The 22,098-nt window shown below is 46.0% G+C and overlaps 1 protein-coding gene across 1 annotated transcript in view; it reads right to left on the bottom strand.

Annotated features, from left to right (window-relative positions):
- Positions 1-14,143: 14,143 nt before the first annotated feature.
- The window catches only part of LOC8038308 (phosrestin-2), a 475,145-nt gene continuing 467,190 nt past the window's right edge, over positions 14,144-22,098 (bottom strand). Inside the window, exons 6-10 of the mRNA XM_040222786.3 lie at positions 21,469-21,553; positions 20,693-20,765; positions 19,827-19,973; positions 17,656-17,751; positions 14,144-16,416 (exon numbers count right to left, since the gene is read on the bottom strand). Of these exons, the coding sequence (XP_040078720.1) occupies positions 16,053-16,416; positions 17,656-17,751; positions 19,827-19,973; positions 20,693-20,765; positions 21,469-21,553 (765 nt within the window). The 3' untranslated portion in view covers positions 14,144-16,052. The remainder of the gene's footprint in view (positions 16,417-17,655; positions 17,752-19,826; positions 19,974-20,692; positions 20,766-21,468; positions 21,554-22,098) is intronic.

Here is a 22,098-nt window from a genome sequence, read left to right as displayed (position 1 = left end):
GTCACTGTTTGGAATCTCTGCGATTGTAGAGTGGGAAGTAAATAATCATGATAAGGCTTTGACGAACGCGCGTGCAAGGCAAAATTTGTTTTAGGCTTTTGCTTTAGAACAGTTAATTGCTACTGCAGATGCCAGCACTTGCAGCGCTTGTAACTACACTCGTTGCTCGTGGCATGCACCTTGGTGCTTGGGAAATTTATTAAAAAGGTCTATCGGGACGCTGTCTGCTCCTGTGTGCTATCAATATCCGGCCGGTTGAGTCAAGGTAATCCACTATAGTATTCCAAAGACGTTGCTATGCCGACAATTACCACGTTCATTTGCCATAAATGCCTCCCCAGATGAGAGATTCATTTTTCGGCACAAGCCAGATAGCTTATTTGGAGCAGAAAGCACTACCAAGGCATCATAACATTCAGCATTTTTTTTTTTTTTTTTAAGTTGTGAGATAAGGTATGTATGTAAGAAATTATTGCCGGCCTTTGCCTCAAGCGCTCTCGGGGGCTCTTCTTGGAGCCTATGAGCTCCTTTTTAGGCCTTCCTGCAACGTCAATCAACGTCTGGTGTGGGAACCCCGCTCAAGAGTTGGTCGACCTGTCTCTGGAAGCTGCTTCCCATTTCATCAGGGCTGGGTTTCGTCAAAGAGGCTCCGAGACACGAAGTTCCAATGCCTCTTTTTACCAGTTTGGAGTGGGTTGAGTTCTATGGCAGCACAGCTTTCTTTAAACTGAGTTCATGCTCACTGTCCCTTTGACGTGCTTCACGCAGTAGCGATACACGACTGCATGCACGCCATTGCATATATGTAGTATGTGCATGATAATGTCAATCATCATGTGCATACGTTTTCTTGCAGCGTGTGTTAGTTCGAAATAATAAAACATACTGTTGGATTTTTTTCAAAAAATTTCTTCCCGCATTTATAATCTAAAGTCACAATGCAGCTGGCCCTACGAGCTGATAAGGCTAATCAAACGGTGCTGAAAACAGAAAGTACTAATGTCATTTGTCGTCTTTTTTGTGTATGTTATTACCAGCTGGTTCAATCAATCGTAGAGTGCATCATGACCTCGCGCTTTTAGTGTGTGCGTGTTTACTTGTCTAGTGGCTTCCAATCTCCAGCTTTATACAGTGCTCTGACCTATGCGAATAGGAGTCATGGAGCCAAAGGAGCTATAATATAACTTAAATTAACTTTTTAACTTTAGTTGTTTCCTCACACATATAACAAAAACATTAAATACATTAAAGTATACCTTACTCGTGTATTGAATGAAGCTTCAATTCACTAAAACTGCAAAGAGTGCCCAAAGTTTCAACAAACCACTTGGGATCATTTCCGTCCGTGTTTGCAGTCGGGATTTTGTGCGGGACCATTTTGTCCGTGGCCGTTTTATCCGGGATCATTTTGTACACGACCATTATGTCCTAAACCCAGCTGTAAAATGTTCACAAAAAAATGAGACAAACATGGGCGTACCAACCGGGGGAAGGGGGGGGGGGGGGGGGGGGGACAAGGCATGTGTTTTGCCACCCCTGAAACAGCCGCCACTGGGCAGGGAAAACACTGGCCGGCGGCGCCCAAGGGATACCAAGGGAACCGTCCCCCGGCACTGGGGGGGGGGGGGGGGGGGGGTCCGGTTTGCTTCCTAACTAAAAAACAAGTTGGTACGCCACTGGAGACAAACAAGAAAGAGAGCCGCTCGCAAAGAACACTGAACTTCAATGAAGCACTGAAATAACTTGACGACGGCGGCGCAAATTGTTGAAAAAGAAAGGAGGATGAGAAGAGGGTGTTTGCTTTCGGTAAATTGTTTATATCTGCATCTGTCCCTCCCTCTAATATAGTGAGACCTTTCTACTAACGATGAGCGATATAAGGACGAGACTCGGCAATAATAAACACATAAAACACCCTAAAAAAAAGCGAATAGATTTAGGTTGAATCACTTCTTCCCAGTTCCAAGGATAGGGATGAGCGTCTTCTGGTCCTTTCGTCATTCTTTTTGTTTAGGGGGGGTTCGTCTAAAGATTCACCTCTTCGAACCCCCCCCCCCCCCCCCCCCCCCCCCCCCCCCCCCCAATCCCTTTCCCGGTGTACGCCACTGTCGTGCGCGGTTTCTTCGAAAGTCTTTGACTCTTAAGAATGGTTTTGCATTCGCGACATTTCAAAGCAGAGGTAGAGACCTTACCAAACTTAGACGGAACTCGCAGACTATGTCTTTTCTCTTGGGAACGTTATTCTTGCGGCAGCCGAGCAACGGTTTCGTGACGTCGCACTTGACAAACCATCCCGAGGTGTTAAAGTCAAGAAACCGTTGTTCAGCCTCATCTAAAGTAGCGCTGCCATGAGAAAACAGGAAGTCCTTGTGTTTCCCATAAGTTTTGGCGAGTACTGTGTATACTTTAATGTAAAATATGGCAGATACACTTTCCTTCCTCAAGAAAGCCAATGGAAGGGAGGTAATTCTATTGCTTCGTCCTCTACGAAACGTTTTGTTTTATAACTGGGAACCGCAGACTGTGCGCAGCTGAAGGTAGAAGGCTCACTGCGTATGCTTCTGCCAGAAACACAAAGGTTCGTCACCAGAAACAGCGCAAAGCAAGAAAACTTCTTCATTGTTGGCCGCCCGCGGGACGAACTGAAAGATGTATACCTATATATTTTGGACCGCTATTGGCAGCACATACATTATCGTACACGGCCTCATTAATTCCTAGAATCCCCGTGTCATTAAAACAAATCTCCATAGTATTCGTTTGACGTGTGAAGGTAATAAAACATATTTGACATTAGTTTCTAAATTTATTTTTGAACGTTAATAATCAATTTTAAGTTGTATATCTTTTAAAGAAAAATTCGTGGGCAGAGAGGAGCTCCTTTAATCACGAACCTCACCATAGCCTGGGACAAAATAGATCTATCATAAGGTGGTGATGTTCTTTCGAGCTGTCTCCGAAAATAATGATCGCACTAAACATGATGTCTCGCGGGAAATGGGAATTCCTAGAATCAATGTTATCGAAATCTCCTGCATCTGCCGGCGGTTGTTGAGTTATCTATGTGATCCTTTTGAATCGTATTCTTCCATAACCGCTGCTATTTTTTTTTTTTTTTTTTTTTACCTGTGACTTAAGGAAAATAAATTTTAATCTGGAGGTAGTAAAAATAGATATTTTACACATTTTACAGCTGATTTATATTGAAGTTTCCCCGAACCTATTTTGTATAATCAAAATTGTATAATTGCATTTTCATTACGTACCTTGTATTCCTGTTAAAAAAAGTATTCTTTACTGATTATTAATTTCCACTTTTGCTTCATTGTTATATCAATCCGTGCGTATTTTTTGTATGTATCCATAATGTATGCGTTATTGTTACTTTCCCAGATATCTGTTTTTCGATTTCAAATTTTTTGATAATTTGGAGTGCGTATTTGATTTGAAGTGTATTCCTGCGGTGTATGCCAAGTGCCGGGGGAGGAGGGGCCTTGTCAAGCTGCGACTGCAGCTTTTTCCCCTGCCCTCCACATTCCTTGGGAGTAAAAATAAACAGTTTATGTTATTATTATTATTATTATTATTATTATTATTATTATTATTATTAGTAGTAGTAGTAGTAGTAGTAGTAGTAGCAGTAGCAGTAGTAGTAGTAGTAGTAGTAGTGCAGTCGAATCTCGTTAATTCAAACTCTCTTAGTTCAAACTTCCGGATAATTCAAACTAACATGCAGGTCCCATCCTATGTGTCTCGATGGAGGGATACTCCCGATATTTCAAACTTTGCTTTATTCAAACACATTTTCGGTCCTCTTCGAGTTTGAATTTACGAGATTTGACTGTATAGGGGTTAATTTTCGTCCAGCCAACGTAAAGCCTTTAATTATTGTTCTAATGTCTATCTAGGGTGGTGTAAGGACGGCTTTCTTATGACTATATAATCACATTAAGTTGAGCAGCGTGATGTACCATACATTTATCTTTTGTCTAATTGTCACTTATACAAAGTGTTTAATTTTAACTCTTACAGATTTCGTTTTAAGGGGATGAGAAGAAGACGAGCTCCGTCTTTACCATGTATTTATCAGGCTCAGCAAACGTTAAATGAGGGGATCATCGTCACGATAATTTGGCCGTTAACTAAAATCAGTTAATACACTGCCACACCAATAAACAAAATAAAAGAAAATGTTTTCTAATATATTGATTTATTTTCGCATCTTTTTAAACCCGATTTAAAAATTGCGCTCAAAAAGAGCGCCGCAACCCTTGCTCACAATGATGCTTTGAAAAGTGAGGTAGTCATTTCAAACCTGTCGTCACTCCTTCGTCAGCCTGTGCGCCGATGACAGAAGTGACGGCGTGACTGAAACGACGTCCCTCTTCTAAGCGTGTTTGTGAGCCAGGTACGCGGCGCTCTTTTTGCGCTTAATGTATAAATCAGGTTAACAAACGTGAAAATTTATCAATTATTATTAAAAAAAACGGTTAGAATTTTAACAATTGACCTGGCCTCTAATAGTAATTGTCGATACTGCGATGGCAACATAGCCCCCAAGACCAACAATTAAAAAAAGCCTCATAAATACATGGTGACAAGGAAACTCGCCTCTCGCTGCCCTAAAAAAAAAAAAGTGTTTTTATTAAAATCGTACGCTCTGAATATTCTGAGGATCAGATAGATTAAGCAATATATATATTTAAAAAATCCGCCTGGCCATCGTCGTAACCGGGTTATCCGTATACTTTCATTCCAGGTCGATCGAAAAAAAAAAAAAATAGATATATATATACCGTAATATCCCGAGAGATAGCTCACCTAAAATTAAGAGCAACTCGAGTGAAAATATAGAGTAGGCTAACTATAAATGTACAATAAAAAGAAAAGGTAAAAAAAAGTTATTTTTAGGTTATGTGTCCCTTCCAAGGTTGTTATCGTGACGAGGTGCAACTATGACTATACTTCCCAGTCAGCAACGTCCGCTTGTGTCCCGCCATAACTAACTAGCCGCATTTAGGCCGAGGCCATCGTTGATCCCAACACTGCTGTTACAAAAAGCAGGTTAACTTTCGGTGTTAAAAAAAAAAAAAAAAAAAAAAAAAATGTAGCAAATTGAGGTAAAAATAGGGGGCGGGCTATCTTTCGGATGCGGGGCATCTCTCGGGATGTTACGGTGGTCGATTTTAAAATGTTGGCACGCGCTGACCAAACAACTTTATCGAACAAATAAAAAATGAAAGCCTTTTACAATACCCCGTAACGCCGGATTAGAGCGCAGCTTTTGAGGAGGAGGATGGATGGGTACTGAGGGATAGGATGGAAGGGTACTGAGGGATAGGTGACTCCCTGAGGTCACGTGACCTAAGGGGGTCACATGACATCAGGGGGGTCACGTGACCTCAGGTGGATCACGTGACATCGGGGGTCACGTGACCTCAGGGAGTAACCCTCATGACCTTCGTGAGGGTAACCCTCGTGACCCCCGTGAGGGTAACCACTGTGACCGTCGTGAGGGTAACCGTCGTGACCCTCGTGAGGGTAACCCTAGTAACCCTTGTGAGGGTGACACTCGTGACCCTCGTGAGAATAACTCTCGTGACCCTGGTGAGGGTAACTCATAACCCTCGTGAGGGTAACTCATAACCCTCGTGTCCCTCGTGAAGGTAACCCTTTTGAGGGTAACTAACCCTCGTAACCCTCGTGAGGGTTACGAGGGTTACCAGGGTTATTCTTACGAGGTTTTCGAGGGTAACCCTCGTGATCCTCGTGAGGGTAACCCTCGTGAGAGTAACCCTCGTAACCCTCACGAGGGTTAGGAGGGTTACGCGCGTTTACGCCGACGCCGATGGCGACGCCGCTCAAGCCGGAAACGGGCGCCTGAGAGCTGCGCTCTAAAAAAAAAAAAACCAGTTGCGTTTAATAGCGTGCGATGAAGCGTCACATCACACGAACGCAGTGAGCGTTTTGGTAGCGTTACGCTATTGGGATAACTATAGGGGGTATTCATTGGACGCAGTATTTGAGGGCGCCGTTTAGAGCGCATGCTCAGAACGAGCTCATATTAAAGGTTTATAAGACTGACGATCTTGATGGTGTGGAATCTAGGTTGCAAAGAACTGTAGAAGCTCAACATCGGTACGCGCTCAGCATTCGCGCACACAGCTGTGGCCGCCAGTGAATAGTGTTCACGCACTGCACATAACCCTTTAATGAGTACTAGCGTAGCTTCGATTTATTGAGGCTCTTACGCGATCGGCGTAGAAGGCGTCGTAGCTCGTCGTCGTTGACTTGCGCAGCGTCATGGTATTATGTTAAAGAAGTGATCTCCTTTGTCACAACCATACCGTGGTTACAACCGAGGAGAATAATGTGGACAAAAGACAGGTCCCCAGGACACGAAAGTTGCCACTAAACTCGCAGGGCTGTGCACACCGACTTTTTACGTTGAAAGTTCCAGCTGTCAGAGGAATAAAGAAAACCACTATTTATCAACATTGAAGACCTGGAGCACTGGACACCCACATACACAAAGCTCTAACTGCTTCGTATTTGTGTTTGTCCTGTGCCTCCCTATGCCACAGTGTTACAACGTACGTTGACTGGGACTTTTATTCATATTATAGAGGAAATAAAAATAAAATAAAAAAATCCGACAAGTATGAAAATGCGCCAATTTCTCGAGGTATTCCCTGTGCTCGTCCGGGTACTGCTGCGATTGCTTTGACAGTTCCCGGACTCTTTTGGCATAAAAAGAGCCGGGCTTCGTGACTGCAGTCGGACGGATGTGTCAGTGCGGCTGATTTGTCACCGGCTGTCGTCCTTCGCCAAACTGCTGACACCCGTCATACAGTCTTGCACTTGACATCGTTTGTTTTCAATGCTATGCTTGCAATCTCAAAGTTTCAAATGGTTTAATTTTCTTTTCCCCCGGAAATTTGTCTATGCACCGCTCTTTCACAGCTACAGGCAAATTGTTCGCCGCAGGGATGGGCAGTATTTGAAATACACGTATTTGAAATACGTATTTCAAATACTTTGTGTATTTTTCATTTGTATTTAATTACAAATTGGGTAATGTATTTGACGTGTGTATTTAAATACTAAAACGTGGGTATTTCAAATACAATTGTAATTAAATACAATTTTGTGGGCGAAAATACATCCCTCAAATTTATTGTCACTGTCCAGAGCAGGAAGAAAACTACGTTCTGCACCGAATGCAGTGTCTCTCAATCAAGCACAAGCGTTTAGTGACTTTGTGCTTACGGTGGTAGTCCAGGGCAAGAATAGTGACGATATCGACGTTCACAGGCAGACTGGCTAAATAAGTGCCTGTGACAACTTGTGATGTTTTCCAGCCTGATTTCCATCCATATTTTTGACTGGAACATTCTAATTTCGTGGGTCGTCCAGATTTTCGTAACTGGAGCGAGTTGCAACAATAAAAAATTCTCTAGCTAGTGCTGCGCGTCTTGGTCGTCTCGGTTCTTTCTTGGTCTATACCAAAATGTAATCGACAAAAAAAGCTGCTTGAAGCTCTGTACTTTTTTCAACTATTACGTCCAAGCTGATTACATTTTTTTAGTGATTATATTTCTATTACGTTACTAGGGCCTCGCACACTAACTCGCGAGAGTGCGATGCAAAATTAAAATCAGATACCCAGAAACCCGTTCCAGGTGCCCTGAAGTCGCTGACGCAAATTTTGAGGAATGTATTTGAAAAAGTATTTGGAGGAGACCAAATACATTTGGTTGTATTTGTATCCTCTACTTAAATGCTTTTTTTGCAAATGTTATTAGATTTGTAATTAAATACATTTTTGACGAAGTATTTTGTATTTGTATTTCGATACATATTTGCGTGTATTTTGCCCATCCCTGGTTCGCCGCCATGATAAGTGGAACTGCTGGGTATGCGTCAAATACTTCATCCCGGGAGGCGAGTAAAAATGAAAACCGTTTACAACTCCATGTAACGCCGAATTTGAGCGCAGCTCTTGAGGAGGAGGAGGGAAGGGTACTGAGGGGAAGGTATATCCTTCCTCCCTCCTCCTCGATCACGTCCTCATCCTGTCTGCTACTCCACCCTCCGAGCGGCGTCGCCGTCGCCTCACGAGGGTCACGTGACGTCACCGGGGTCACGTGACCTCACGGAGGTCACTTATCCCTATGAGGTCACGTGACCTCGGGGGGGGGGGGGGGGGTCACGTGACCTCGCGGTTACGCCGACGCCGCTCAAGCTGGAAACGGGCCCCTAAGAGCTGCGCTTTTAACAGAAAAAAGGATCACGTTAACGTCCTTCTCCAGTTTCACTATGCTACATTTATTCGATTATTTTTTATGGATAAACGTCCCGGTACATGTTCCAATTTATCAGACCAAGAGAGACATGACGTGTTGAGAACCAAAAATGTGGAAGAACTTGTCGCCCTTGCGAAATGTTTGCAGTCCCAAAAGCGCATTTAAAGGGGCTCTGCAAGAAGAAAACGAACGTCTATTTCGTATAGAGCACCGATCAGTGGCAAACAGGAGCGTTTTGTGACGTTATGCTGACGGTGTTGGTAGAGCAACCATGTTGGCACATAAAAACAACTAGCTAAAAAAAAAAAAAGTGACTCCTTTTGATGGCACTGAAGCGCGTGATTGCCACCAACATCTTCGCCTGAACTTTCTTTAAATCCGCCGGTGGGCCACGTCTTTATAGCAGTATAAAGGTTCCGGGCTCCCTGGACATTAATGAACATCGCTTATGATGCCCTGACGCCCTCCATTGTTTGTGGTGCTTATTGGTCCTTACCAACTGTGTGATCAACGAAGAGAAAATGTACTCGGAATTCTGAACTTATTTTACGTATTGCGTTGCAAGTAACCCATTTTTTTTTAAAATTATTTTTACTTCGTTGCGAGAGTCACATGCACTTGTTCAAGCGTAAATTAAAAAAAAAAAAAAAATAAAATGCTTTGGAGGGACCGTTTATTTCATAGTCATGCCACGTGCAAAAGAAGATTCCATCTCTATCGGTATATTTATAGAATAAAGTGGAGAAATTTGCACAATGATTGAGATGTGCGTTTGTCCCAACATGGCGCGCAGCTGTGCCTCCAAGGCTATCCCTGTGCCTGAGACAGAACGATACTTCTCTATCGTATTCAAATCTTAATGAATGGAACGAGCGCATTGGCGGAAAACAGGAAAAGGTAGCTAAAAGTATTTATCTTTTTGAAGAGAGCAGCCAGGAGTGAAACTGACGAATATATTTAATCTTAAGTTGAAGCCCCGATTCGAGGAACCGCTGATTTATTTGTTCGTTTAGTCTGCAAGATTATGTTGCGTCTCCGACCGGTGTGCTTAGCGTTCTATTTCGCCTATCCATCCAAAGTGGTCCCAAAGTGACACCAAATGACGTCACAGAAGTCGGAGCGGCGTCATGCTGTCGGATGTCGCGATCCTGACGGGTAAACGTAGAAGTTATGGTCAAAGGTTTAAGTGAATGACGGTGTCCTTGTTGTCGCGGCGTCCCAGCCCACTGCCGAAGCTTCCGTGGGCTCTCAAGCTGGACAATGACTTGCAGCAGAACAGGCGTCTGCCGCAGCTACCACCGATGCTGTGACACCGCCAGGGTCGTAGCCGACGACGGCGTGACACCTCTGTGACGTCATCAAATGGAAATCGAGGGACCATTTTTTTTTTTAAGACGCTGTAAACACGCTAGTGCGGAGACGTATTACCGGCATCATATATATCACGGCCACGTCTGGATGTGGTTCTCCAACCACCGCGCGGAGTGCTCGCTTTCTTGTTGGCGGCGGACGAGATCTGGGTCCCTGCACTGCTTGTCTATGTACCTTCGTGCATTTAACACACTGTTGGGTGAGAATCGGTGGCCCAGTGTGTTAGCGCACCGCAACTCGGAGAACGTGGAGCGAAAGTTTGCGCCGCAGAACTCTGGGATCCTGGCTTCGATCATCGCCCTTTCCCATTTCGATTTGGACAAGCATCGTACCGGAGGGCGGTCGTGCATGCATAGGCACACATGAGACCCGAGGCTGGCAGTTCTACTGCACTGGCTAAATTTCTCTTCTACAGCGGAGATACCAGACTCCCACTGAGGCCGACTAACGTCCTCCTGTCTAAATAACCTCACAACACAATGACTTCATGCGCAGACTCCTCTCTGCTTGATTTTGCATGCGTCGAGGGCAACGAACAAACCTTGCGCGGCGGTCATCCGTGGTTGCTGCCTGGAACGATGGCCACCGGGCTCACCTGTGCCCTGTAGCAGTCGCTGTACTCAGCGACCATCATAATCAGGAGACAGTCATTGTTTCTATTAAAGGGAAGCTGAAGCGGTTCTGTATTTGAGTAAAAACATTTAAAACGTCTTCATTTAGCCTCCAGGATCACGAGTATCAAGATTATTTTTTTGATTTTGTGCACGGAGGTTGCAGAAAATAATTTTCAAAATATCGCCGAAGCCCCTCCTTCGCGGAGCGTTACGTCATAAAAGGAGTTTTGGGAATCTTCGCTCTGGCGCATTTTCAGCGCCTATCAAAGCTATGCACGCGCACTCTTGCTACTTTGAAAAAAAAAAAAAAAGAAAAGGGCTGTGCTTGAGATTTTGTCTGTTGTGTTGTCCTTCGTCTTTTCCCCAGTCTCGGGGGTTCGCCTTAAATTATGTTAAACCTTCAACAGCTCATTTGTGCCCTAACGTTTTGTTAGAAAAAGACGTCACGATTCGTGCCAGTGCGGGGGAATATAGACGCTTTACACACGCGCCAGAATACAGCCGCCATTGCTGACCTTCTCTTGCTTTACCGAGATACCGAGCCACTGAAATTCGTGTGGACGAGCCACCACAAAAGCCAATGCTGTGGAGAAAGACAGAATAAAATCTAAGATGGCAATAGCCTGGCCTGCTATGGTAATAATGAAGTGAAGTAAACGTAATAAGTGGAAACAAAAACTGAAGGTCAGTTATGGCAGTGCCCATGCACAGCTGCTGCAAAGCGTCTATACCTGGCAAGCTTGCGATTGCAAGCTCGGCCCTCGAGCGACACGGGCTCGGCGGCCGAAAGATCCTCTTATGACGCCACGATGCTCGGAGTTTTCTTTTAGTGTTCTGGCGTTTATGTACAGTCTCCGGCAATATGAAAGACCCACGGGAGCGCGTGGCCGAGGCGGTGGCTGGCGGGGGCGCTGCGAGCGCTCCGGGCAATTCCATTCTGCCTCGAGGGGAGGACGCTCACTCGGGGCTCAGCACAATCTGATAAGCGCGTTTCGCTTTGGCTGAGCCCGAGTGAGCGTTCTTTCCTCGAAGCAGAATGGAATCGCCCGGAGCGCTCGCAGCGCCCCCGCCAGTCACCGCCTCGGCCACGCGCCCCCAGTGGGTCTTTCATATTGCCGGAGACTGTACATCTTCGGGAAAAACGAACGTGATGTTAAGATTCACGGAATAAAACTACACTAGAATCAACCTCCATCTCATTTTCGAAAGAAGTGTTTCAGGTTTCCTTTAAACAATTGGATCTGGAAACGTTTGAAATGCTCACACGGCCACATCAAGTAAAAGGCGGTATATTGTTTCTGCGTATACAGACGCCAAAGTACATTCTCGTAGCAGCAACGACCAAACATCGGCAAAATATGACATCACCAAAATGAATGCGAATAATCGAGAAAAATAAAAAAAGTACTCTCCGTGGTCTCGATTGCGCGCACCAATATGACCCACAAGCCAAGATGGAAAATACAAGGTATATATGCAAGCATAGATGTGCCGATCCTCAGTTATTGCCGAATGAATACACCCGATGCACGGGTGGCGAGAGTGGTGAGGCGAATTGATTTTTCTTGGCTGACGCAATGGTTGGGAAAGAGGCTGCACAAAAAGTCGGACACAATAAAAAAATATCTTAATGAAGATCGCCCGGTCATTTTTATAAAAGCGCATTTATAAGAAACTATCTGCCGTAGTCTTTCCACGCGAGCCATGATTTGAAAAAAGAAGAGGGAAAATCGATCGATAAGTACCTATTAAGAGGGATATTTGTCTTATTTCTCATTTCTTAATGTTCCTATGATTCTTGGTTTGATGGTCACACGTACAGCTATTAAAACCACAAAGACGTGCTGGCGTCTGTCAGCGTAAAACGAAGCTTTGGCCAATGCTTAGCTTTAATATGGTGTCTCAATGCCTAATTATAATTTGACGGATCGTCCAAAGACAGCACTCGCTATAAAATAGCTCGTGTATTCTTGAACCATACAACAAAGCCACACAAAATAAAAGACCACAGCATAGGTGTACCCTAAATGGGTGCAATCAACTTATTTCAATATAAGCACCTCTAACAAGAAGTCAATGTTTCCGAAGTTTGGCAGATATGGATGACTTGAAAAGCGTGAAGACCGGCACTACGGACATACCCATCCAACATCCGCGATTAAACAACTTCAAAAAGAAATGCAGATTCGAAAAAAAAGGCGGGTGAAATCTCGAACGAACGCCCACCCCCAAAAGATCGCCCACCTAGTATTTTACCTTTATTTATTTCACCGTGGGAAGGAAGAGGGGGGAGGGGGGGCGTTTATTCGGGAGATTAAGGTGGGTTCATCTAGAACTACCAAATAAGGTACGCTTAGGGTGTCGGCACTCCATCCTGCATTATTTTGTGGGCACCGCCATTTTGGTCCTCAGTGGGCTGACGCAATTGGTGCCCGCCCTACACATGGAAGTCCCATTTGAAAATGCGACTTCCAAGCCCTTAGATACGAAGTCAGAAAACTCAGATTATATAGTTTCTTTTCCTGTCGCGGACTCTTTTAGCATTTTTGGAGAACGCAAAAACGTTTCCTGCGACTTCAGACAACGCTTCAGATAAGTGGCAACCCTGATTTTAAACCCCAAGATGATTTTAAACTCCAAGTGTAGGTGGCGCAAGCTACCGGCCGTTACATAGGGTACAGCCGTTAGCATCCATCCATCGATTCATTTGACGGCTGAAATGTCAGTACACTGAAGTCAACGTTACTAGAATAACTCACTTGGGAAACTCACCCGTGAAACCCGGGCCCTCGCATCCACCAATACCGAACTAGATTAGGGTGTCTACATATCATCGCCGCGTCCAGAGGGGACAGCCGCCATATTGGGTCAAACTTTCAGCTGCTCTTGTCGGCGCTGTTTTGAGTCAATGTAGTTCAAATTAGGCACTGATCTCTATGACAATTGCTGGATCGCGTTTGCCCGCTCCGCGAATGCGGTCACTGGCAGCCATCTTTAGGTAGAGTTATATCACCTCTAGCCAATGTAAGCTGCTGCAGCCGCTATCATCCATCCATGGCAGATAGCGTTTTGGCAGGTGGGTTGGCAGGCTGCGGTCAAAATAGCGTGGGTGATATTGCGTGCTTGATTAAAATTATTTGACGAAACATGTTTTTGAAACCCGGCGTGAACAGTAGTTCGGTTTTTGAGGACCTGGTAAAAGTTTCACGAAATCGCAGCACCGGAAGAAAAGCAGCGCAGCACGTATCGAAAGTCGCATCGAAAGAAGCATCGTAAGCAGACGACGCTACGGAGTCTGCTTTTGATGCGAGCCGTGCTGCTTTCCCCCGGTGCTGCGCTTTCTTAGAACTTTTGCCGGGTCCTCAAAGATGAGGCTACCGTTCACGCCGGGTTTCAAGAATCTGCTTCGTCGAACAACTTCAATCAAGCACGAAATGTCACCCACGGTACAGTGTACTATATCTACGGCTATTTTTATGGCAGCCTGCCGCCATTGCGCTGTCCGCCATATTACTATGATGGCTAGAGATGATATAACTCTACCTAAAGATGGCCGCCAGTGACCGCATTCCGGTCCATAGGAGGAGCTGGTCAAACGCGATCCAGCAAATAGACATAGAGATCAGTGAAATTAGGGGTGTCGCGAACTTTTGTCGAACCGGATTTTTAGGTCGAACTTTCAGGGTTCGACTGGGTCGAACCGGTTCGACGAACCTTCGAACTTTTCACCAGAATCGACCGGTTCGACTTTGTGGACAGTGTGGCCAGACCTTGATAGAAGCATGTCTAGGTTTGGAGAATCTTTTTTTATGCAAAGGGTTATTTTATTTTATAAACAGTATCAATTCAAAGAAACCAATTCTAATCACTGAAGAAGTTAATAACTTAATTTCTTTTTGAACTGTATTAACTGAAATAACCAGTCAGCGCTGCCCTTCATTCTTCCCTTAGCCATCACCATCCAATCCGAAGCCAACTGGCCAGCCTGTCGCGCATGCGCACACGAGTCGAACCTCAATACAAGGTTCGTCGATTTCCACTAAAAGTTCGAAAAAGTCGAACCTGGTCGAACTTGAACCTCGGCCGGTTCGCGACACCCCTAGTTAAAATTAAGCTAAAATACAACTTTTTCACCCACGAATTACGTCCACACATTATAAAGAAGTAGGGCCCGATTTGGTCCTGCCACGGGGGTCCACCCTGGACGCAGCAGTAACATCGAGGCACCCTAAACTGGATGCGACTTCAGCGCCGCCATGTAGCGGCGAGTCAAAACACGAAAGTTGTTTGATACAGCTACTTCGAGATGGTGTTGTGAGGTGGCGCCACCGGCCCTTGCGCGACTCGAATGGACTGGTACGTGCAGCCGCGCAGTTTCCGGGGTGGCTGCTCCGGTGAAGATGGCGGTATTTCGATCGCGCCTAGTTCGTTTCTCGAGTACGGATCGGAGCCACTTTTTTCAAGCAAGCTCCTATTGCAGTTTTCCTTCTGAGTTGGTTCTAGAAAGGTTGTCTGGACCGTACCTTATTTGAAGATTCTGAGCTCATCTATGATGCCAATATACGTAACTGCTAATCCGTGCACCTGTGATGACGGCAGCGTGCATTTTCTCGTGTTCTGCTAACCCTTCTACGTTTGTTCCTGAGGCTCTCTCAACGTTAGCGGCTTATAATAAAATTATTGGACGAGCTGCGATTTTGAGGCAATTCCGACGAGGGTCGAGGTTACGCGGCAGAGTTTTGGAAACAATCCGCTGTAGGGCAAGCGCAAAACAGAGCACACAGCGGCACGAGCGAAGGGGCAAACCTTTGCTCTCGGCTACATCACATATTACGACAACACGTGTCCATGATGCTCTGTCTACTTGTATCAAATATAGATAAGTCCGCTGTATTTATATGTGGGATTATATGGTATGTACACGCGTGGGGAGAGAAGGTAACGGCCCAAGGGCCGAGGCCGTCTTGTATCACGTTCGAGCTAGCACAGAACGGAAAGATTGTCCGCGAACATCTCTAGACGCCAAACAACGAAAATCTATAGAAAGGCCCCCGATTCATACGTGTTAAGCTTTCTGTTTCCGGTGTGGAGTTGAAATGTCTCATTAGGAACGTAAGTTGCCTACAAAACATCTCATGTGATTGAAGAAAAAAAATGCTATTCATGCCGCTATATTTTTGTGGCATTGGCTAATAATGGTCGCCGGCTTTTAAATTAGCTCGCTAAATTCAAGCACAAGAAAAAAACAAAAACAGCGAGCACACGCACAAAAGCTACACGCGTAAGCGCAAAAAGCAGCAGTTGAAAGCAGTAAAACATGAGGCCACTGTTCTTTCTTTCAACGGTTAGCACCAAGACTAGTAGACGACTAACTGAAGCTCCCCTCATAACCTTTGGACCATCAAAGTGTCCTGGGACCCACGGCCTCACGTTACGACCGTTTTACCGACCACAGGTGGTCTTACAAACCGGGTCGGAACCAAAATAGTACGACTCATCGATGTAAGTTCAGGGGCTGGAATGTTCCGTCTACCAGCAAGCTCTGCACATCGAGGGATACACGAATATCCCCCGACAAAAACCCTGCCAGATAACATCGGGTTCATCCGCACGAAGACTTCTGGGAGGGAAGAGGCGTTTCAAGCCACGTGACATGAAACATCTTCGTGAATCGTTCTTGAAAAAAAAAAAATCAATCAGTAAGGATGGGTTTCACTGGGGCGCGTTTTGCGCACGGAGAAGCCTTGTAGGGGAAGCCCACTCAGTCAATGAGTGGCGGCACTCCGCGGATGTTGATATCCGAGAGTTTCTGGATTACTTCCGGTTCTGGGAGGTCTTGAGACAAGGCGACCGGCGATCCTTCGGTCGGGCTTTCGTCGAGGAAGTCGATAGAGGCGGGCGGACTCGACTCGTAGGGACCCACGATGGCCGTGCCGGCGTTGGCAGACTCTGCGATGGCCGCTTCGAGACCGTTGGGCAGCGGGATGCCCGACGTCGAGGGCGGCGGGGTCATCGGGCGGTGCACCGTCAGGATCTCGTTCTCTTCAAAGCTGTCCGGTTTGGGAACCTCGGCGGGACCGGCGTGCATCAACAGGAAAGGAACGAAGCAGGCGATCTCTCCCCTGCTGCGAAGACGAGAAAAAATCGTGGACGCCTTTGCTATACCTCGTGCAAGTTCGTCAGCTGCTTGCGCACCTCGTGCGTTTGTTTACCCCCTCCTCCCTTCCTTAGCGCATCCACGTGATTTTGATTCCTCTCTCGACATGATATACGGCGGTGCGCGCTTGGCTGCCTTGTCACCGCGCGTTCCCTGCGCCTCCTCTATGTTGCACCCTTTTGATTAACGTGCTCCTCCTTGCTTTACAATGCGCCCAAGACGTATTTTGGAACACTTGCTCACCGTACAGTCACAGGCAGCTTAAGAAGGGCAGGGCGTGGCGAGCCCCGATCATCTCATTATCGCTCCTCAGTCAATAAGACTGTGGCATTCGCCGATAAGAACGCCGAAGAAGGATTTATAGAGCTAGAAGCACGAACACAATAGGGCGCTCTCGGCATTTTTTAATGAATATAGCGGGACTAGGAGGATTAGAACTTGCTCGATCACCAGCCATTAACGCTGATTTTGTATTCAAAAGAAGACCTTTTCGGGAACAGATTGCTAGCCACGGCAGAAATTGAGTAATTACCTTTTTAATAGTTGAATATAAATATATGGTTTCAATTCGAACCTTGCTGAGCGTCATCAAAAATTCATATATCAATTTAGGAATACTCGAAAAGATCGACACAGCGCACAAAAAACCGAAGACGAAATAGAAGGGCGTACACAAGAGTACCGCTGACTCTCAACTGAAGTTTGAATGGAAAACAAACACTGAAAGAAACAGCAGCAGCCATCAGCAAACAACAACATGATGGCTGATCAGCATGTGTCCAGTCGACCAATCTCCCTGCCATGGAGAAGGACCGAAGTTTGTCTTACGCAATGCTCTGTCCCTTCGTTTTTGACTGTGTAAGTCTCTAGAATTTCTCTGGTCATTTGGTCCTCGCCCATTCCGACTATCGTTACGTGATGGACGTCGGGGTGACATGCCGACTTTTTGCATCTGTTGTTGTCAATAATTTTTGAGGAATCGTTCGATTTAAGTCAAGTAACGAGTATGCTCGTTTACATTTTCTCACACTTTATTTTAAAAATTTAACTGACATCCGCACGTCGGATCTTACGTTGGGGTGAGGGTCCCACGTCCGACTTTCCGTTACCGGATAATTAAACTGTGGGGGAAATGTACAACTGAAGTCCAACGAAATAGACCAAGCAACACTTTTGTGAGAGGAGAACAGAGGTGACGCAGACTTACCCCGAGAGAGAACTCAACGTCCCGAGGCCGATCTTCACCTTGACCTCGTAGGACACGACGATGCCGAACAGGTTCTTCTTGGCATGGTCCGATATGCTGCACGGAAGAGCACACGGACCTAAGAATTCTCGACTACCCTCTAATTGCTAGTACTTACTCGCGAGAGCTTCACCTCGTGCCTGTAGGTTTTATTAGCGTGCCTATTGACGCTTTCAGGCAGCTGTGCATGGGCGCCGCCATAACCGACCTTCAGTTTTTGTTTCCTCTTATTCCGCTCGCTCTACTTCATCATTACCACAGCAGGACAGGTCATTGCCATTTTAGATTCTACCGTGTCCTTGTCTCCAGCATAGGCCCTTGTACAGACTCGTCAACGCCCGCTTCAGTGGCTCGGCATGGCGGTAAAACAAGAAAAGGTCGGCTATGGCGGCTCAATTTGGCGCGCGCTGAAAGCGTCTATACTCCGTTTCACCTTATGTTGTACCGCAGCGAAGGCCAAAAGCGCGAGCTCGTAGCGTTGGCAGCTGCCTTTAATGCACGAGGGCTTGTGCCGCTAAGATGTGCCCCAGAGCAAGAAGCTCGCTCTTGTAGCCTTTCCCGCGGTACATCATCAGGTGAAATAGAGTATAGAAGAAGTATTTACTCAGTCTCAAGTTTGCGTAATGTCCGCTTCTTTCGACTCCCGGAAAGCTAACAAAGCCATCATTAACGACGGTGGAACTCTGATTTTCTCTTGTGCACAAGACAAGATCAGAAAATCCGGGAAGAGGGACAGGTTTTGCGATAGAACAAAACAAACACTTGAAGGTGAATGCGCAAGTGTTTTCTGCTTGGCAGATAACCTCGTAAACGAGATAACACTGGGGACAAAACGGAGAAATTGTATTGTCGCTTCCTGGTGGCCTCTTTTCTAACAATTTTTCTAACGACAAACGACAGAAGAAAGTGATGTTTTTCGTTAGGATAAAACAACCCAGTGTGTCTATCGTACAACTGTGAAGTGTATCGTACTTTGGGGTGATGCACAGTACTTTGCGATATACTACAAAACCTGCTCGCAGCGCGTGCTGAAGTGCTACGTCACGACAATCAACCATACTATGCTCTACTTTTTACGAATGAATTCTGTGAGTACTTGTGCAATGGTATTACCCGAGTTTAAGAAAAACAGGTTATATTTCAATCAAATTAACTGGAGGCAGAAATTTATACGCAATGTGACATCTGCAGTACGACCGTAAGTGCGGCCCCTCCGTCGATAGCTTCCCGGCAATGCGGCAGGGCATCGGAAGAAACACCCTTCTCAGGCAGGGGAGATCATAAGCGTGACGCCGCTACGACAACCTGCCGGTTTCGACATGCACGGGCTGCCATAGAGGCGTGCAGTCACGTAATCACTACTGCGTGATGCGCGTTGCATACCCCAAGTTGGTAGTAGTACTGCACTTGCAAAATTGCCCATCGACGACCGGCTGCACCAGACGCCGCCTTAGGAGGCAACTTTCTGCTTTCTAGACGTCATTGCGTAACACTTACGACCGTTTTCGTTTCATTACAAACAAACACTATGAATAACTTTCTCTCACTTTTAGATGACACAACGCTAAGGTACAACTAAAGGCACCAGTTATAGAACGAGTCTTTAACTGGTGCTTTTAGTGTCGTATACAGCATATGTACCGCAGGTGGTCCCAAAGTGACAACAAATTACGCCAGGACGCCGCTGTGTCATGCTGCCAGATATCGCGGTCCTAGCGGTTGGCAGCAGAAATTTAGGGGGAAAAGAAGACGAGTAAAGGGCGAGTGTCGCTGTCGTCGATGCGCCCCGAACATGTTGCTGCAGAAGCTTCCGCTAACTGTCGAGCTAAGAGCGACCTGCAGATAAACAGGCATCCGGCACATCCACCTCCAGCCGCTGCGCTACCGCCAGGATCGTAGCAGGCAGCAGTATGACAGTTCTGTGGCGTCACCAGGTGAAAATTGAGGGACAAGATTTGAGGACGCGGTAGAGATACCGATCGCAGACGCGCTCCAGGCAGCTTAATGCTACCGCTAGGGTTACGTTCCGACGGAGTCATAGCCCTCCTCGAAAATTAGCGTTTTGTTTATCTTGCGCTGGTCCAAAATCGTAGTGTCGTGAATTCCGACGAAAAGCTGCGCTTCTTTCTTACATGGTGGAAGAAGCGAGGCAGTCAACGTCGTCTCCCCTGTAGCTCTGCACGAAGACGCCGTACTTGTGCTGGTTGTCCTCCAGGGAAGGCAGGATCGAGATCTCTCGTTCCACCGTCGTGCCCGGAGCGATAGGGCTGTCGTCCTTGCTGCAACGCGCATGCGCGACAAAAGAAAAAAAAAAAAAGATATCCGCCAGTCAGATAGACACAGGACCAGACTTTAAAAATTGGGCGAAATATAAACTTGATTTGTTGTTATAGAAGCACTAGGACACGCCGGCGATTGTATAGATTTACGCGCGTCATGACAACCCAATGGCGGCTCCGAAGTCGCCATATTTTGGGTGATTTGAAGATGCACTGAACACGACTGCAGCGTGAGCGTTGGGCGCGTACCCGGGTCTAAATGTATTCGACACGAGTACTCGGTCAGCGCTCACAGTAAACTAGGGTTTAATCACGAGCTTCGCGCAGAAAGCAGTGCCTTGGCAGTGCCCAAAGTATGGAGGCCGTCAGTATTTCTTGATGGTTCCTTAAAAAAAAAAAGGGTATATTGTAGTACGGATAACACTATAACGTATTGAAGGTGTGGTTACCAAAATCTTAAGAATGAACCAAACCAGATATAAATTTTCCGCTATGACAATTAGCGTCACCTTTCAGATATTCGCTGTCCCAGCGAAAAGCGTACTTTAGCACTAGATTTTTTTTTTTTTTCAATCTGATAATTTTTTTTTGTAATCTATAAAGAAGTGTGCACTTTTTTGTGTGTATAGAGCGCTAACTGGATAGGGACTTTATAAGGCGTTCACGTGCCTTAATGTAAACAGCGTGTCAACCAATCGGAGCGTCGGTGGCGTACGTACCTGTTGTTCGCAGTAGCAACGCAAACTTTCCACCGTCCAGTGGAGAACATGCATATGTCTGCCACTTGCAGAACTGTAACGAAAGGCAGTGTGCTCTTTTCAGAGGGGGGACTTGCTTGAAATGCTGACCGCTTACGCAATATTCACAACATACGGAAACCCTTACCGTCACGCTGCGTGACGCCAAATGACGCTGCCATTGAACTGGCATCAACGCGAAACCATATTACGCACGAAACAATTGTTGGTGATTTACAAAATACACAACATCTCAGCTATGGACACTGCAAATTCGCTGGAACCCGAACTTTCGAGAGCGAAACTTCTGCGCATGCTCCGAGAACGATGCATCCGAGGCATCATCATCTTTTTTATGATGATGATAATGGCGATTATGTTTGTGATGATGATGATACCTGTGAGCCGTCACATTTTATTTTAAAATATATTCAAAATAAATGACCTTTTACGGTAACTTCAGCCCGGCTTGTATAGACCATCCCAATTACCGCCATCTGCGTGCTGCTATCTTTGTCTTCTCGACCGTGGGACGCGTTTTGAGCATGTGCAATAGCTGTCGTCTGCGAAATATCAAAAGCCGCGCATGCGTATGCTGCCCAGTGACTCAGTATCTTTCGCTCGGGTGATAAGTGGCGGAAGCGTGTGTAGCGAGCAGCAGTATGGCCGCTGAAATGGACTAATCAGTGAACTATATTATCGGGTCCTGTTCGGCATTGAGAATCTGGCTCGCGGGGAAGACGGGAGACGGAACCTACCCGACGCCTTGACGTGCTTCACTGTCTTCTGGGAGAGGTTCTGGATGACCACCTTCACAACGATCTCCTCTCCGTGCAGGTAGAGCTGCAAAGAGACGAGCGTAAGGAGCGATCGCGAAGTTCAATTACGTATAAAAAAAGACACACAAAAAACACCACCACATATTTAGTAAAAAAAGGCCGCTCGTTTATTTTTATTTGGAGCACGCGGAAGGTCAACCATTGCTACCTACTATGAGCGTATTGCGATTGACGAAAAAAAAAAATACATGGTTTCTTTTAAAAACAGGATTTGCACAGGTACACTGAGCGCGATGTCCTGCTTCCTCATTGTACATGGCATAAAAATGTACAGTTTTTTTTTCTTCGCAAAAATAAACTACGCATCGCGGAACCCTCATGCTCAACCCAAATGTATAGCGCTAGCGCTTCAAACCAGATGTCGAAGTTTCAGCACTAACCGTTTTACAGCGAAGCTGTTTATGGCTAGGGTTCAGTGCATTTTTGGTGTGGTTGAACAAAAACTCAGGGCATGTCTACCTTCGCACTGTCCTCTCTTTGTTGTCATTCCAAGCGCTTGCTTGTCTAGTTTCCTTCCCCGGGGTGGCGGTACCATCGCGCGTGTCTACT

Source organism: Ixodes scapularis, unplaced genomic scaffold (assembly GCF_016920785.2).
Source record: "Ixodes scapularis isolate PalLabHiFi unplaced genomic scaffold, ASM1692078v2 PGA_scaffold5__190_contigs__length_132052651, whole genome shotgun sequence".
Classification (NCBI taxonomy): domain Eukaryota; kingdom Metazoa; phylum Arthropoda; class Arachnida; order Ixodida; family Ixodidae; genus Ixodes; species Ixodes scapularis.
The sequence above is the reverse complement of the archived record's forward strand: the minus strand, read 5'-3'. Positions and strand labels throughout refer to the sequence as shown.